The sequence below is a fragment of the Cylas formicarius genome, unplaced genomic scaffold (assembly GCF_029955315.1).
Source record: "Cylas formicarius isolate icCylForm1 unplaced genomic scaffold, icCylForm1.1 PGA_scaffold_6__28_contigs__length_40554024, whole genome shotgun sequence".
Classification (NCBI taxonomy): Eukaryota; Metazoa; Arthropoda; class Insecta; order Coleoptera; family Brentidae; genus Cylas; species Cylas formicarius.
Genome location: NW_026844347.1, coordinates 37,934,942 through 37,950,197, shown reverse-complemented (window position 1 = coordinate 37,950,197; position 15,256 = coordinate 37,934,942). Strand labels below are relative to the sequence as shown.

The 15,256-nt window shown below is 33.8% G+C and overlaps 1 protein-coding gene across 1 annotated transcript in view; it reads right to left on the bottom strand.

The window, feature by feature from the left end:
• Positions 1–15,256, bottom strand: part of LOC132702988 (protein tincar) — a 160,547-nt gene that overhangs the window by 107,342 nt on the left and 37,949 nt on the right. The window contains exon 2 of the mRNA XM_060671958.1: positions 3,559–3,860. Coding sequence (XP_060527941.1) covers positions 3,559–3,829 — 271 coding nt within the window. The 5' untranslated portion in view covers positions 3,830–3,860. The remainder of the gene's footprint in view (positions 1–3,558; positions 3,861–15,256) is intronic.

Below are 15,256 nucleotides of genomic sequence, written 5' to 3'. Positions count from 1 at the left end.
TGTATGAGCCGCAATAGATTTCAGTTGATAAAGCAAAACTTGCACTTATCTGACAATAATCTTCTCTGATGTAATGAATAAAAAAAATCTTCAGTTTGGAATATTTTCGTTCAACTTATCCATAGATGAACAAACGGTACCTTTCTTTGGCCTCCATTTCTGCAAAATGTTTAGAAGGGGTAAGCCGGTTCATTTTGACTTCAAGATTTGGTGCCTTTGTTCATCTGCTGGGTACCTATTTTATTCACTTCCATATGGTGGTGCTCAAAATAAACCCCTTTCTGACTTTGGTCTTGGCGGTGACGCTATCATGTTGTAGAAAAGCCAGTAACTCGCCAAGGTTTTGGTTATCTTGACAATAAATAAAATAAAACAAATAAATGTCCAATGGAAAATTTTAAATCCTTTGGAAAAAAAGACCGCGGATCCTACCTTTCAGCATATGAAACTGAATCAAAAATTATGTATGTATGTATAATAGAAAAGAACGGAAAGATGTAAGTATACCCCAACCTTATGTAGGGTAGATTTACATGACAACGGAATTGCTAATTACAGGTGCCAGGTATTTGGAAAACAATGGTGATGGCCTTTACTTTGTAACTCACTGGATAGTTTAGTAGTGAATATTTATGATAATCAAGGTCACCTCATGATTGTTTATGCTAATAAAGCCCGAAGGAGATGTAGAATCTAGAATTATACTTTTGTAATAAGTGTAATATGCATTTACATACTTCATGCTTTGTAAAATATCACCAAAAATGAAACCGGGTGCTACCATTGGTGGTATCAAATCAGATTCTATTTGGAAAACAATCTACTTTTAGTTGTTTTCTGTCAAATTTGAACTTTCTTTTGTATACTTATGTATAAGTTATATGTTATATCTTATGTGCCCAAAACATTATTTAATTTTTTTCCCAGTGGTTCGTCCACGACCAGAATTTTCGGGATGTCTAGTTCTCTAACAACAGCATTACAGTTCAACAAGCCAGTTGGTATCACAGTTGCCAAAATGTTTGCGTTTGAGCGCATATCAGAGGCTTTAAACTAAAGTCTGTCCGCTGTTTGTGCAACTTCAAAGGCACCGAAAATAACCAGGTTTTTTAATCGCGTTTAAGAAACGATGCACTTCAAAGAGTTGCAAAGCTCTATCCCTATACGAAACATTATTTAAGATATGCAATCCAAAAAGCAACAAAATTACCAAAAATGAACCAAATCCATGGACCTTCCTGATATTGATACTAAAAGCATTTAACTTTTGAGGTCATATATACAAAACAAACATAATCCTTTGTACTACAGTGTGCTTTCTCGAACGAGAAATGCCAGACAAACTACCATGCTGGCAATAAAAATGTATTCAATGAAGATACATCGCTTGTACTTTCTTCGAAAATTCAATACAAAAATTGTATTCATTTTATGCCAATCTACTCCCCTATTTCTCATTTAGTGATAAACCAACACAGAAATACGTGGCAGATGACTTGGCAGCGCAGTATGGCCATAAATTCTTACGATTACGATTGAATTTATTTGGGAAATTACAAATAATCATAATATTTAATTATAAATATTTTATATATCTCTAAATGTATATTGCAGATGCTATTAATAATTATTCTATAAATTCCACTGCCTCTAATATCTTGCCTGACCAAAATCCTCTAAAATTTTATAAAAATGACGTCATTTAGTTAGTTTTAATTAAAGTCTACCTAAGGGAGTTAAAGTGCTGAACATAATTAAGACCAAGGCCGACATCGTTGTCCCATAATTGGGCAGTATATTGTTCTCATAATTAATGAACGCATTTTGTCTTCATATTTTCCTATACTGTGGAAACAAGCACAAATGAAAAACCTACACAATTTGCGTTCTATAAGTGGACAAGCAAAGAAGACCATTTCTTAATATTTACAATATTTTAGATCGGATTGATGACGGAAATACTTAAGGAATCAATCTCTATATATTTGGCAGTGAACAACAGTTAACTGTGGCATCGTTTTAGATCCACATCTGTTTTGCCATTTTTACTTCCAGGTTTACAACATCATTACAGCTTTTTGCACTTTTATTATAGTATTAATTCTAATTTCAATAGATTTTACGATTCTATCACTCTCGTACTTAATACTAACAAATCCTCATTGAAATGACAATAAAAATTATAATAATCACGTAAAATTATTTACAAAGAGCTCGTTTTGCCTTTTTGTGGCAGGGGCAAAAGTTTAGGACTTACTGTACATTCTCTGCTAAAGTTTAGAGAACATGTCGCAAGTTAGTTAACTGTTAATAATCTGCCACAAAGTCACAGCGTGGTGCCTGGTCTAATCCTTTGCCATGAAATTTAATTCTGGTTAAAGCAATTGATTGACAAATAAATATCTTGAAATGATTTGAAACATTGTTTATATTGGAAATAATAATTCCATACAAAGCAAAATATTTCGACCAATTACTTTTTGATTTTATTATTATAGCTTATTGTTTCGTTATTATTGTAATATTCGGTTGATGTTGAGTAACTGAATAGTAATTTTTATCATTATTATTATTAAAGGAAAATATGGTAATGATGACAACACTGCACCGACCGAGCTTGATGACACGCTACTACTACTACTTTTATAATACGACCAAAAATATAGTGCATTTGTTGCTTTGACGTTTTAAGTATTTAACGGTACCTTAAACGCAGACCATGGTAAAAACAAATCTTTGTTCTGCATTAAGTAGGTCATGCCTGAGATGGGCCGTAACGAATATTTGTAGAATTTTTTATTTGAAACGTAAATGGACAATATTACAATATTTTCGTATATATTACGGATGTATTTCACTGTTCCAGTAAGTACGTATTTATGTACCTGAATCTGGAGCTTTGACCCTGCGAGGCTGTTTTCACTGGATAGTTCAAAGTATCCGTACTCAATTTATCGCACAGGTTAATTTGAAAATAATAATTTTTTTCTTGTGTGCTTCTCTATTAACAATATTCTTCTTCTTGTATTTTTGTGTCTTCTGCATAGTTCTTCGATTTGTAAACGACAACAGTCTTTTTCAGGACTATGGATTATATTTGCGGTGGATAAAGGTACGTCATACGAATACAAATACAACTGTTTTTTAACACTTTAAAATATGAAGACCGTGGAATGAGGCAGATGTTTTCCTGACATGGAAAACAACGCAGAATTTGAAGACGAAGTGGAGATCGTAGTCGAACCTAATAACAGTTCAATGATAAACAATTTTTTTTGAATGTTTACAATTTTATAAGAAATTCAGAAGGGGAGGTAAAAGCAGGAATAAAACGGCATAGAACGTAATAAATTGTTACTTTGTTCTAATTTTTTTAACGTACTTATATCCCGCTTGTTAATGTAGATAGATAAACTCCTAGGACGGTCCTGTAATGATTACGGCTAAGGGTCTGCGCATAAGGAGCTGGGGTTTTGGAGTAATATACAGTAGGCGTCCGTTATAAAAGCACTATATTTCTGGTCGAAGTATACTACTGTATGCAGTTCGCAACGTTACCTAAGATTTTCTTTAAACATTTGTAGGCCATGTAGCCCTGCAGTCCCGTGCAAAACACCCCGTACCATATCGACCAGAGGTTGTTGAGGTGGACGCCACCCCGTTTCTGTTTGGTCTTCCTCGTCGGGGTTTCGTCGGGATCGCTCGACTTGATCGCGTGGTAAGCCGTTTTGCTAGACTTGCTCGTGTCGCTCATTCTGTCGTCGAAAGTTTTCTTAAAGTCATTGTTATTATCGTATTTGGTGGGGGTTCGGCAGACAGGAGACTGCATCTTTCGGGATGCGATAACGGATTGGGAAAGCCTGCGAAAAAAAAAGAAAATATATGAACGATGTGCCGTTTCTGTCGCTGTTAAAGCAGATTAAGTTCAGGCGACGTCACCGCCTTTTTTGGAAAAGGTTGCCGAACCCGTGCCTAACAAGTTAAAGGTCAAAATATACAAATGTTTAATGCCCAACGAATATGATTTTTTTCTTAGTATTAGAAATTAGAAAAGAATTAGATAAAATTAATAAAATGAAACAAAGCTATTTATTATTAACATCTAATAACAAAAAAAAACGGTTTAGGCTGATTTGTGAAACATTTTCCTGAAAACCGTTAAAAAGACAAAAAAAATATTATTAGGAAACGACTTAAATTTTTTTAGGTGCCAGGTGTGAAATCATCTAGTTTTTCCATACGAGGACCTAAAGAGTATGTGGACTAGAGTTTCATATTCGTGGAGATTTCATACAACGCAAAGCACAGTATGGTTGAGCTTATATGGCAAACAAAAAGCTAAAATCCCGGTCCTGTGCAGTGGAAAATTAAACCTAAGGTATTATGGAAAATAGTCACTTATTGTGTAACTGTTGTGAAATATCGTGTAGTGAGAATTTCGGGCCAAGTCAAGATCAGCCTGTATTTAATTGAAATGTTAATTTATAATTAAAACAAGTAACTTGACCGGAAAGTTTAGGCACATGGTTTTATTTTAGTAGATAAGGCGAAATAGTTCAAACAATAATAATAATACCTTTTCCCTACTTAATTTTTTTAAGCGCGCCCCCTGGCGGCCATTCTGGGACATAATTTGGGTATGTCGGCCAGATATTTGTCAGTGTCATATTATTTGTGAAAAACTTTTAGATTTGTTTGGTAAATTATTTGGAAAACTGTAAATTTTCGAGACGCTGTTTAAATTGAAAAGTTTTGTAATTTTTCCGCACGTTTTCGGCGATGTTCCATTTACCTTGCGCCGTTTTATACCAAAAAAAAAAACAATATTCCGTAAATTAAGGAACAGCGACGGGGGAGTTCGTACAGCGATAACAAAATTTAACGAATGTCACTTTATTAATCCTCGGCGCTGAGTAGACGCGAGAGAAACGAAGAAAACAAATAAGCAAGGACCGACCGTTTCGCCTTAAGCGGAATTTAATAATAAAATTTTCGAAACTCGATCCAATGGCCGACGATGCGACTGCAATAAATGGAAGTCAAAAACGGATGAATGTTTCCGAATAAATTTTAAATAAATAGATACTTATTTTGAAAATATCTTTTTACAATTTAAATTCAAATGACTTCAGAGACTCGCTTCCTCAGGAAATCTACTAAAAAAATGCAATGATCTTTAAAACTAGAACTTCTCTTTTCTTTTGAAATACTGCAGATCATTAAAACAAACTAGCTTTCAGCTTGAAGACTAGAAAAAAAGCTGTGTTATACCGAAATACAAAAAAAGGTAATAAGTAGCCGAAAACTACAAACAAACTGAGTCTGACCGGATCACCTTCGAAAATAATTATTGTAAAAGACCTAACTACACAGTAAAGCCATATAGATTCTTACTGTATCATTAGAGTGGAACCATATGGTATTTTGCGTACATTTATGGTTCTTTACACCGTTAAAAATAATGCTGCATATTTTTCTTTGAAGGTACCGCTGAGAACCCTAAAACAACTGCTGTCATGGACCCAATACAAAGAACATCACCTTTACTCTGAAGACTCCAAAAAAGCTAGGTCATACCGAAAGGCAGAAGAAGAGAAAAATAATTGTAATTTGTAAGTAGTTCTCAATCAGGCTTCTTGTAAAAGATCTACATTTACCGACTTGCTAACCAGACTATGCCAATGGACACGACACCTAAAGTGTCGAAAAAGCTTTCGATAAAATACCAAACCAACCAATTATCTCATTTATAAAATAGAGTCAGTACGAAGTCAGAGGAAAACTGCCTCCGCTTAGCCGAGCTCAATGAAACTTAGGTTCTAGTGGGAACGGTACTTTCAAAAAATGTAGCGGCGTACTCCACTTATCTGTTTTGGTTCCCTTGTTGTTTACAGTATATCTTAGTATATAAACTCTATCCCGAGTTTAAACTAGCCAGTCTTCAGAAGCAGGTGATGCTAACATCTACTGAAACTCGTTTAGCCTCATAGTGATCTGAGAGCTATGAAAATGTGGACACAGCAGTAGAAATTTTCTTTCGATGATGTTAAATGTACCATTCTGTGCATAGGTCAAACAAATAAAAATAAAATTTTGAACAAATAACTGAAGTGAACAGGCTTCTAGCCAAAAATATTCTACTGTAACAGCTGCTGTACAGATATGAACTGCATATTTCATCTCATTTAAAAACCCATTTAAAGATTATTCAAAGGATATGTATTACAGCTGGAATATGGGCATACTTACTCTGTAAGGAATATCCAACCGCTGACGGTACCTTTGGAATTCGTAAATACGAATTATAAGAATGAATTAAAAGTCGTAAGTCCTCTTCTTATAAAGTTAGGAAAAAAAGTACAGTAAATTACTAAAGTTAAACCTGTACAGTGTTTCAGGTTCAAAACTAAAGGTCTAAAAATGTTGGCCTTGATTCAATTATTTTAATTCTCTTTCTTTCACTTGCTTGTGAAGGCCATTTTCAATTTTCGACAAATACCAATCATTAGGTATTGTTAGGAAATTTGATAATAATAATGATAATGATAATAGGCATTTGAAAAAATTAATTTTCCCCAAATTTTGTGTCTTACAGAAACGTGATTTTACTAACACATTGTAGAAGTTGCTGCCAAAAATATTTTATATCCTAGTTGGCGCTTCTTTTCGATACAACCGGCAACGCTGTGACGCAGACCTAATTTGAGTCGCTGAAAAAATGGCCAGTCATCAATTGCAGTTCTTAAAAGTTGCGAACTACTCGTACATACAATAATAATAATAATAATAATAATAATAAGAGTACCAAAATAAAATTGAAAAGTGTGTGCGACAGTTTTGCTTCGCTTTGCGCCGGAACGCAATGCCAGTGGCATTTTTAAATAATTATATTTAACGAGCTTTACCGCCCAGTTTACTGCGGCAAAGTTTGATGCCCCATCTTTACAACGGCAGTTAACTTGGATTTTTCTATTACGTTTAACGCGGAGATGGTAATAAAAAGGCCCTCAAATCTTCGGCATGTAATTGCATTTACGATAAGTATTTTATTAGATTTTTATCGTCGCTGCTAGGGCACTGCCGCTTGAACGTCAATTTGAAATCATTAATTGACTAAAAGTGTTTTTCTTATACAGAGTGAGTCAACTCTAGATTAAAGTTCATTATCTCGTTTGTTTCAAAAGTTATGAGAAAATTGAAACAAAAATGTTGTAAATATTTAATTATTTGAAAGGCGTTTCAGAAAAGGGTGAAAAAAAAAGCGTAGGAGGGGGTGGGGCAAGGCGGGCCCCCTGGGTTATAATTATAAATTCTTATTATTTCTACATTTTTAGCCATTTGCGTAATACCAGGGGTAAAATGGATTGCTTAAAAATTCTAAAAAAAAGCTTTTCCATATTATCAAAACCGAATCATAATTAATTTATTGAAAGCGTCATCTTCTGGATAATTCTATGAATTTGCCAGAGCTTTCGAAAATCTTATAACTACTAATAAGAAATTTTTTAATAGATAGAAAAATAGTTACTAATCAGTAGCTTTTTTTTAATCAAATACTTTTTAATAAATTATAATAATAATAATAATAGTAATAATAATTAATAATAATAATAATAATATTTCTTACAAAACAATTCTTTACAAAGTTTTACAAAATGCATGAACAAACAAAACGAACAAACAACATAACTATAACCAGAAGTCAACTTATAGGCAAAATTAAGATGAAACAGTGATTTATACTTAAAATCTAAAAATGACCTATTCCCTCAACATAGTTTTAAAGTTATTGAAATTATCACAATTTTTCAAGGTATTTGGCAGTTCATTTTCTGAGAGACCCTTATACAGAATAGAATTTGTCATTTGGTTAGGCCAATACCTATCTACTAAAATAAAATCATCGGTTTCTCGTATAGTAACTATGCACGCTGTTAAAATATTTTACTTTACCACAGATGTAATCAGGTAACAGTTGATTTCTTAACTTATACATAAAAATATTTGCATCATAAATAATTCCTTGTTTAACCGCCATGACATTAACAACATTTGACATTAAGTTTACAGGAGTGTATCTCTATGATCGACTTTAATGCTCTATTTTGAATTACTTGAAACTCACTTATCTTATAGTTCGGTAAGTTATACAGGAGTGTGTGTTATATACAAGGTATTTGGTGTACATGGAAAGACTATGGCCTATTCTACATATAAATCCTACTTTAAGTGAAAATTTTTATGTTTTCTATATTAACAGTACTCAATTTTTGTTTTTTTTTTTCAAAAATACAAAATTTAGACTTTGACGTGTTAATATTAAGTTACATAGCCATTCATATATTCGGTTCAAATCACTGGTAATACTACGTGTCATCTGATCTACGTCACTACCAACTATATAAAACATTGTATCATCTGCGAATAATTCAATTTTACCTTATTATTATTAATGATAATTATTACATATAACATTATAAATAGAGGAGAGCTAGAAACTTCGCCAAAATTTGGGTAAATTTAGTCAAAGGTAGTCAAAAATAAATCGACTTCATGGTTAAAAGAAACAAAAAATAATAAAAAACTTAGTGGGCTTAGTTTGTTAATAGTTTTGTCGTGGCTAACTAATACTATGAGTCTTAGAGAGAGAAAAGGCGAAATATTCGAAAACACAAAATAAATCGCATAGGTACATGATATATTTAATGAAAGTTGTAAGTTTTTGTAATGAACCAAGTTTATTTATCTATCGTGAACACCCTGTAGTATATAGTTCCAATTCCGTTGCATATATCTTTTACGTCATCAGTGTAAAAACAACTATTTTTTTAGAAAAATTAAAATATTGGAAAAACTGTTAGGTTTAGGTATGTACACTGTGTCCCATTTTGAGAGTATGTCCGTTTGTTAGTGGAGAGAGAACCTTTTTGAGAAGTTCATACCAAGCGAAATCACATTAGCCTATAATATATATAGGGTGATCCATTCAAAAAACCAAACATTGTTTTTTCCAAAAAGACGAAACCATTTAGAAAAAAAATTGAATTATAATTTAAAATTCATAATGGGTGCGCTATTCACCTTTCCGACATTACATAACCGAGATACGAGTTGTGCCCCAAAATTTCCGAAATCGCCCTGTATTTTAAAAACTAAGCCCGTCATGAAATTTTTTATAAAGAAATACGGAAGAAATTTTGGAATATTCGTATTCTGTTTCTGCTGTCCACATCGAAATAGAAACCTTAGATATAATGCTGAAATTTAAAATATGTCGGTTTTTAGAGAAAAAAAGTTCTTTGGAATGGAATTTTTAGGTGTTGCTTAAACCTAAGATTACTATCGATTACTATTCAGTTGTTTTTTGTCTCATCAACTAAAACAATTTTAGAATTGCATTTTATTTTTGCCCTTAAATATCACAAAATAAGTTTTCTCAGAAGTCACTTTGAAGTTGTGATTTTTAGAAAGGTCGCTTAGTCCACATAAAAAAGGGTATCATAAACGTGACTTATATATTCCGACGATAAACGAGAAAGGTTCCTAAGATGGAACCCTGTTCAGATAGAATACCATTACACTCAAAACCTATCGATCAAATAGGAAGAAGTGAAGCTGCGATATAAAATTTATCACTATCAATATCAGTATTATAAATTAGATACTAGAAGTGAAATATTTATAGTATTAAATGCCTTAGAATAATCTAACGGAATAAAGGTAAGGGTAATCTTTTTATCAGAAGTCACGTTCATAGGGGCAACAGATTTGGTCATTGAGTTTTTGGTATAATTAAATGATTAATGAAATATGTAATGCATTTATTTCCTTCCAATATTTTAGAAGAGCCCGTAAAAATTCCAAGCTCATTACACGATGTTTGGTTTTAATTTTTCACTCGCATGTATATTTGTATGTTTTCCTCGCATTATTATAAATTTGACAAAGAACCTGTTATAACGACGATCGGTTATCACAACATAATTTTCCAAGTCTCAACGAAGTCGCTATAACCGATATATACTGTATTATTATTCAACAAAAAATTTAAAAACGTTTGTTTTATTAGGCACCCTGTTTTCAGCCACCCTGTATACTTTAAAATAATTTCAAACTTTAAACCTGTACAGCCTGGCCACCAAGCCCGATTTTTTTAAACCAATTCGCAACGCGTTCCAAAAACCGCCGCATATTAGGCAACCAAACATACACACCTGTATAGAAATCACTAGCAATACGTCGGGATTGTTCGCTAAACAATAGAACGCACGACGGAAATTAGTTTCGACTGTGACGTCGTAAATAACCCGAGGGAAAATTATTTGGAAAAGAAACCACTCCTGACCCTTTAGGTTACGTCTTTTCCGTCCCCTAAAAGTCGTTAGGGGGTGAGACGCGTAACATTTTGGGGTCGGACGGAGCCCCCTCTTCGATTCCACCTTGGTTACGATATTTATTATTGACGGCAGCGTTGCCAGATTGCAAGACGTCCGGCGAAGACGAAAACACACACAAATATGATCCAGTTTTATGGTTTCGCATTTTGTTTGCCAGATTGCTCTGTGCAAATGCACGTGATGGTGACTATGTCGAGGGAGATACGGAGAGAAAGTCGCCCAAATTTACGACATTAGGTATACAGGGTGATTCGTAATTAAATGGTGATAGATCAGGATTTGTCTACAACAGCAGATTTGACAGAGGAACTCATATTACAACAAGCAAAAAAAGGGTAAGGAAGAGCACCAAGAGGAAGAAGAAGATGAAGAAGTTGATCTGGAACCTCCACCAACGCTTCAACAAGCCCTATATTTAGTTAAGCTGCTAGAGAAATTTTATATGTATCATCTCGAAGAAATGGTGAAAATAAAAGCCAAAATACAAGATGGCGTACTAAAAAATTCAAAAGAAAATGACCGATTATTTGAAACATGAAATGTAGTTCTTAAATATTTAGATGTTAAAATATGTATATAAAATAATTATATATTGCAGAACACATATGCGTAATGTTATTTTTCAAGTGCCTATAACACTTTGTAATGAAAAAAAAAGCGGTCCCTTCAATTTCGCTATATATAGCTTCGACTGCATATTTTTTAATGTCTGTAATTTATTTAATGTACCACATTTTTTTTAAAAAATACACCAGTGGCGAGAGAATTTTAATTTCTTCATATACGGTTTTCTCTTAAAAAAAAACTCTTTTCTTTTTCTGCATGGTCATAACAATATTGTTAATATCATTATAATTATTATTTCTTACTTAAATAATTTTCTGTATTAAAAAAAATTGAAGTACGAATACGAAATACGTAATAGATGAATATGATTTAATAAGAAACACTGGAGGTAAACTTAAAAGAGTGGAGGACACTTTCAACAACTTGTTTTTTTCACAAAAGTTGTTATAAATTTATTAACAATTTATAAATTATTAAAAAATTATAAATAGTAGGTAGTTTTTTTTTTAAATAAGAATCGTTGATAATTTATTTTGTTGTTAGGATGTTGTGTTATTACATTGAAACTGTAAAAGTAAGGAAGAATAGAAAGTTGCAGAAAATCCCAATATTTCCATTAGAAAAATACCTGAAAACTCAACAAAGCCTGGTACCAATTAGGCCTACCACAGAATTAAAGCTTGTTGCTTATTTAAAAAATGTTTTTTAGATCATTCTGAACCAGTACAATGAATCGAAAAAACAGCAAACAGTGGGTCACAGGCAAGTCCCCATTTCTACAGAGAATTTCAATTTCAAAAATGTCAGAGATGTAATGGTCATTTAAATATTCTTCACAACGAATTAGAAAAGCAGTATTTGTTAAAGACTGTTTAAATCATGAATTGATTGGAAAAAATGGAACAATAAAATGGCTACCCAACAGTCCTGACCTGACGCCGATGAATGCATTTTTATGGGGAACTCTAAAAGATCGTCTAAACGCAACTACCGTCGAAAACAGGGAAATCCTGATTAGAGCGGAAGTTCAAATTCTAAATGAAGAATATTCCCAATTTTTCACTGCCGCTTTAGAAAGATTACGAAGGACATACATCAGATGTATTGAAAATGGGGGACCAGTTGAACAATTCTATTCCAGAAATGTGGGGAATTTTCAGGGAATTTTATTAAATATTTAAGTATTAAGTATTTTAATAAAGTTTTTACTATTAATAAAACGAAGCGAAAACGTTGAGTATGCAACCAATTAAGCGCTCGCGCACAATTGGTTGCAACTCACTTGTGCCTACCATTTTCGGTTGAAACTGAATAAAATTTGAAGACGATTGCGGAAAAATGCATGTCTTAATATCGCTTTAGCGCTAAATTTGACTAATAAAGTTAAAACGAGTATTCGGAATGACGCGCGAGTTGACAATCCGCGTTCACTTCATATTGAAATCTAAATTTCTGCGATTTTCGCGCAAAATTACATTTTTCTCCGTTTAAAAGTTGAACACCTCGGTATTAAAGTCCTTATTCCTGAAACTCTTAACATTATTTCAGATATATTAAAATCCGAGAATCTTCAAATTTTTCAACAAACGTCCAGAACAGCTATGGGTTCTCCATTATGGAAACGCTACGTTGATGATACTTTTGTTATTTGACCTGATGGTCAAGAATCCCTACTAGATTTTCTGGCTTTTCCGCTGAGCAGCATCAATCTACATTTCGTCGAACCAATTTTCGGGCAATTTTATTTTAAAACAAACTTTTCTTTCTTCCGGTTTTTTTAGTTTGCCAATACCAAACATAAAAGCAACAAGGGAGTTTTATTGAACTTCTGGTACACGCACACCGGCAAAGAAACTAGTCTTTCGAAAGCTAGCACAGACCCCAGCAAAAAACTTGAATTATTTATTTTGGTATTTGAAATGTTAAGCAAAAGCATAGTTTTGGATATCATTATCTTGTGCTTGTACTAAAAGTTTATCAATATCCATTTTATCTAACTCCCGATTTTTCTGTTTTATAGCCTCCAGATTTTTTCTTCATCGACGCTGTGAAGTAGACATTTTTCGACATAGCAAGGTCTCCGACATTGAAAATTTACTCTGATGAATATAACATACCAAAGATCTTGAAGAATTCTAAACACCAACATCCTAACCTTGTACAATGAAAAAATCACCAGTTGCCGTACCTTGGGCGTTACACCGTAAAACTAACAAAATAAGAATGCAATAAGGTCACAGCATGCACACGTTAGATGGCGCTGTTGGTTGAACGTTGCTTCTGTTGTTGTTTGAACAATTAGGTAAACTTAAGCTACGATATGTCAAAATATCAGTCTGTTTATTTCGTTACTATTGAAACTCATTATTATCGAACTTTGGCACCATTTTCATGTAAACTACTATTTTCTGGCCTAATATTTGTGTCTTCATAAGGTAACTGGATAATTTCTTTGAGTTGGCCATTTCTCAGCGATTTGACAGTTAAAATCGTGCAGTTATCGATGACCGTTGTTGACCAGACTGGTCCATTTATCACCAACGCTTTACATCGACGAATCGATCCCCATTAATTGTTTGTTGATTAATGCAAACTATTACGTTTATTTACCGACGCGGAAATCGTATCGGGCGACGGGATTTACCAGTCGGCCAACACAAATACGCTTTAAATTAAATCCTGTTGATATGCGTTTCCCTTTACAAGCTACGTTCCAGGCGTTTCAGAACAATTTGCATATAAAAATTCGCCAGTTATTGATACATATCTCGAAATGAAAACTGTACTATTTTGTGGTGCGCAGCAGTGATAGGTTGTCATTTAAAGGGTGTTTTTTTTTTTCGATGTATAGAACTTTAAGTTGGCATTACTGTTCAAGATGGCGACCGATTTAACAGCTGTCAAGTGATTTATTCTCCGTTTGGTTTGGCAATTCATCATGAATTCATCAAGTAGATTCGTCGAATGGGCCCAAAACGAGATTGCCGTTGTTCCCGATTTTCATAAGCGAATTTTGTTTAGCGATGAAGCGCACTTCTGGTCGAATCGCTACGTCAACAAACAAAACTGCTGCATTTGGAGCGAAGCTAATCCTCAAGTGTATGTCGAAACATCCAGAAAAACTGACTGTTTGGTGCGCTTTATGGGCTGGTGGAATTATTGGTCCGTACTTTTCAAAAACGATGATGGCCAGAACGTTACAGTCAATGGTGATCGGTATAGAGCAATGATTACTAACTCTTTCATTCCTGAATTGAATAACCATGATGTGCAGGAGATGTGGTTTCAACAAGACGGCGCAACATGTCACGCAGCTCGTGCCACAATCGATTTATTGAAAGACACGTTTGGTGACCGCCTAATTTCACGTTTTGGACCTGTGAATTGTCCTCCAAGATCTTGTGATTTAACACCGCTAGACTACTTTCTGTGGGGCTATGTAAAGTCATTGGTCTATACGGATAAGCCACAAACGCTTGACCATTTGGAAGACAACATTCGCCGTGTTATCTATTTTGTTTTTTCTGAGAGGTTTGATAGTTTCTTATCAACGGCCATAGCTTTATGCCCAGTGACAGGTGTTTGGCGTCGATATAAAAAAGCAAAAGAGTCATGAAATCCTTTATACCAGACGATCTAGTCAACGTCATTCAATCAGCATGGTGTAATTCACCATTTGAAGGGATCAGTATGGCCAATTTTGAGATTTAGGATATAAAAGGGTCTGCAGACCTAGTTCTAAACACTCCAAAGCTTCAAACCAGCAAAGCGAAGCGAATGTTCTAAAGAAGAGTAAAACTATGAAAGATTTGCTAAATGCTGAACTACTCTATCTGAAAACAAGAAAAAAAGTCTTCGTTCTGTGTTGCCCTGTATGACGCGCAAGTTAAAAAGCTCTAAAATAAATAACCAATAATTTTTAACGCCATTTTGTGAAAACATATCGTTAAATATTGTCGTTTTGATTTCATTTTCTCAAAACTTTTTTTTTGACACTTACCGCCTTTGTTACTTCCACCCTTCAATTATCTTAACATATTACATGTACATATTTTCATAGGAAATTTCGACCTATTGTTCAATAATTAAATTTTGCAGAAACGGCAAAGCCGGCGGGTAATTACCAGACCGAATAAAAGTCAAAATCTGGGAATATCGTGAGCGGTCGTAACAAAGGTGGTTTCCTTGTATCGCGTGGCACTACGGGTTAGCAAACTCCCCGTATACGCAGGGTTAATTAATTCTACGTTGATTGAAGTAATTGTTCCTTTGACCCAAGTCGACCCGAATTT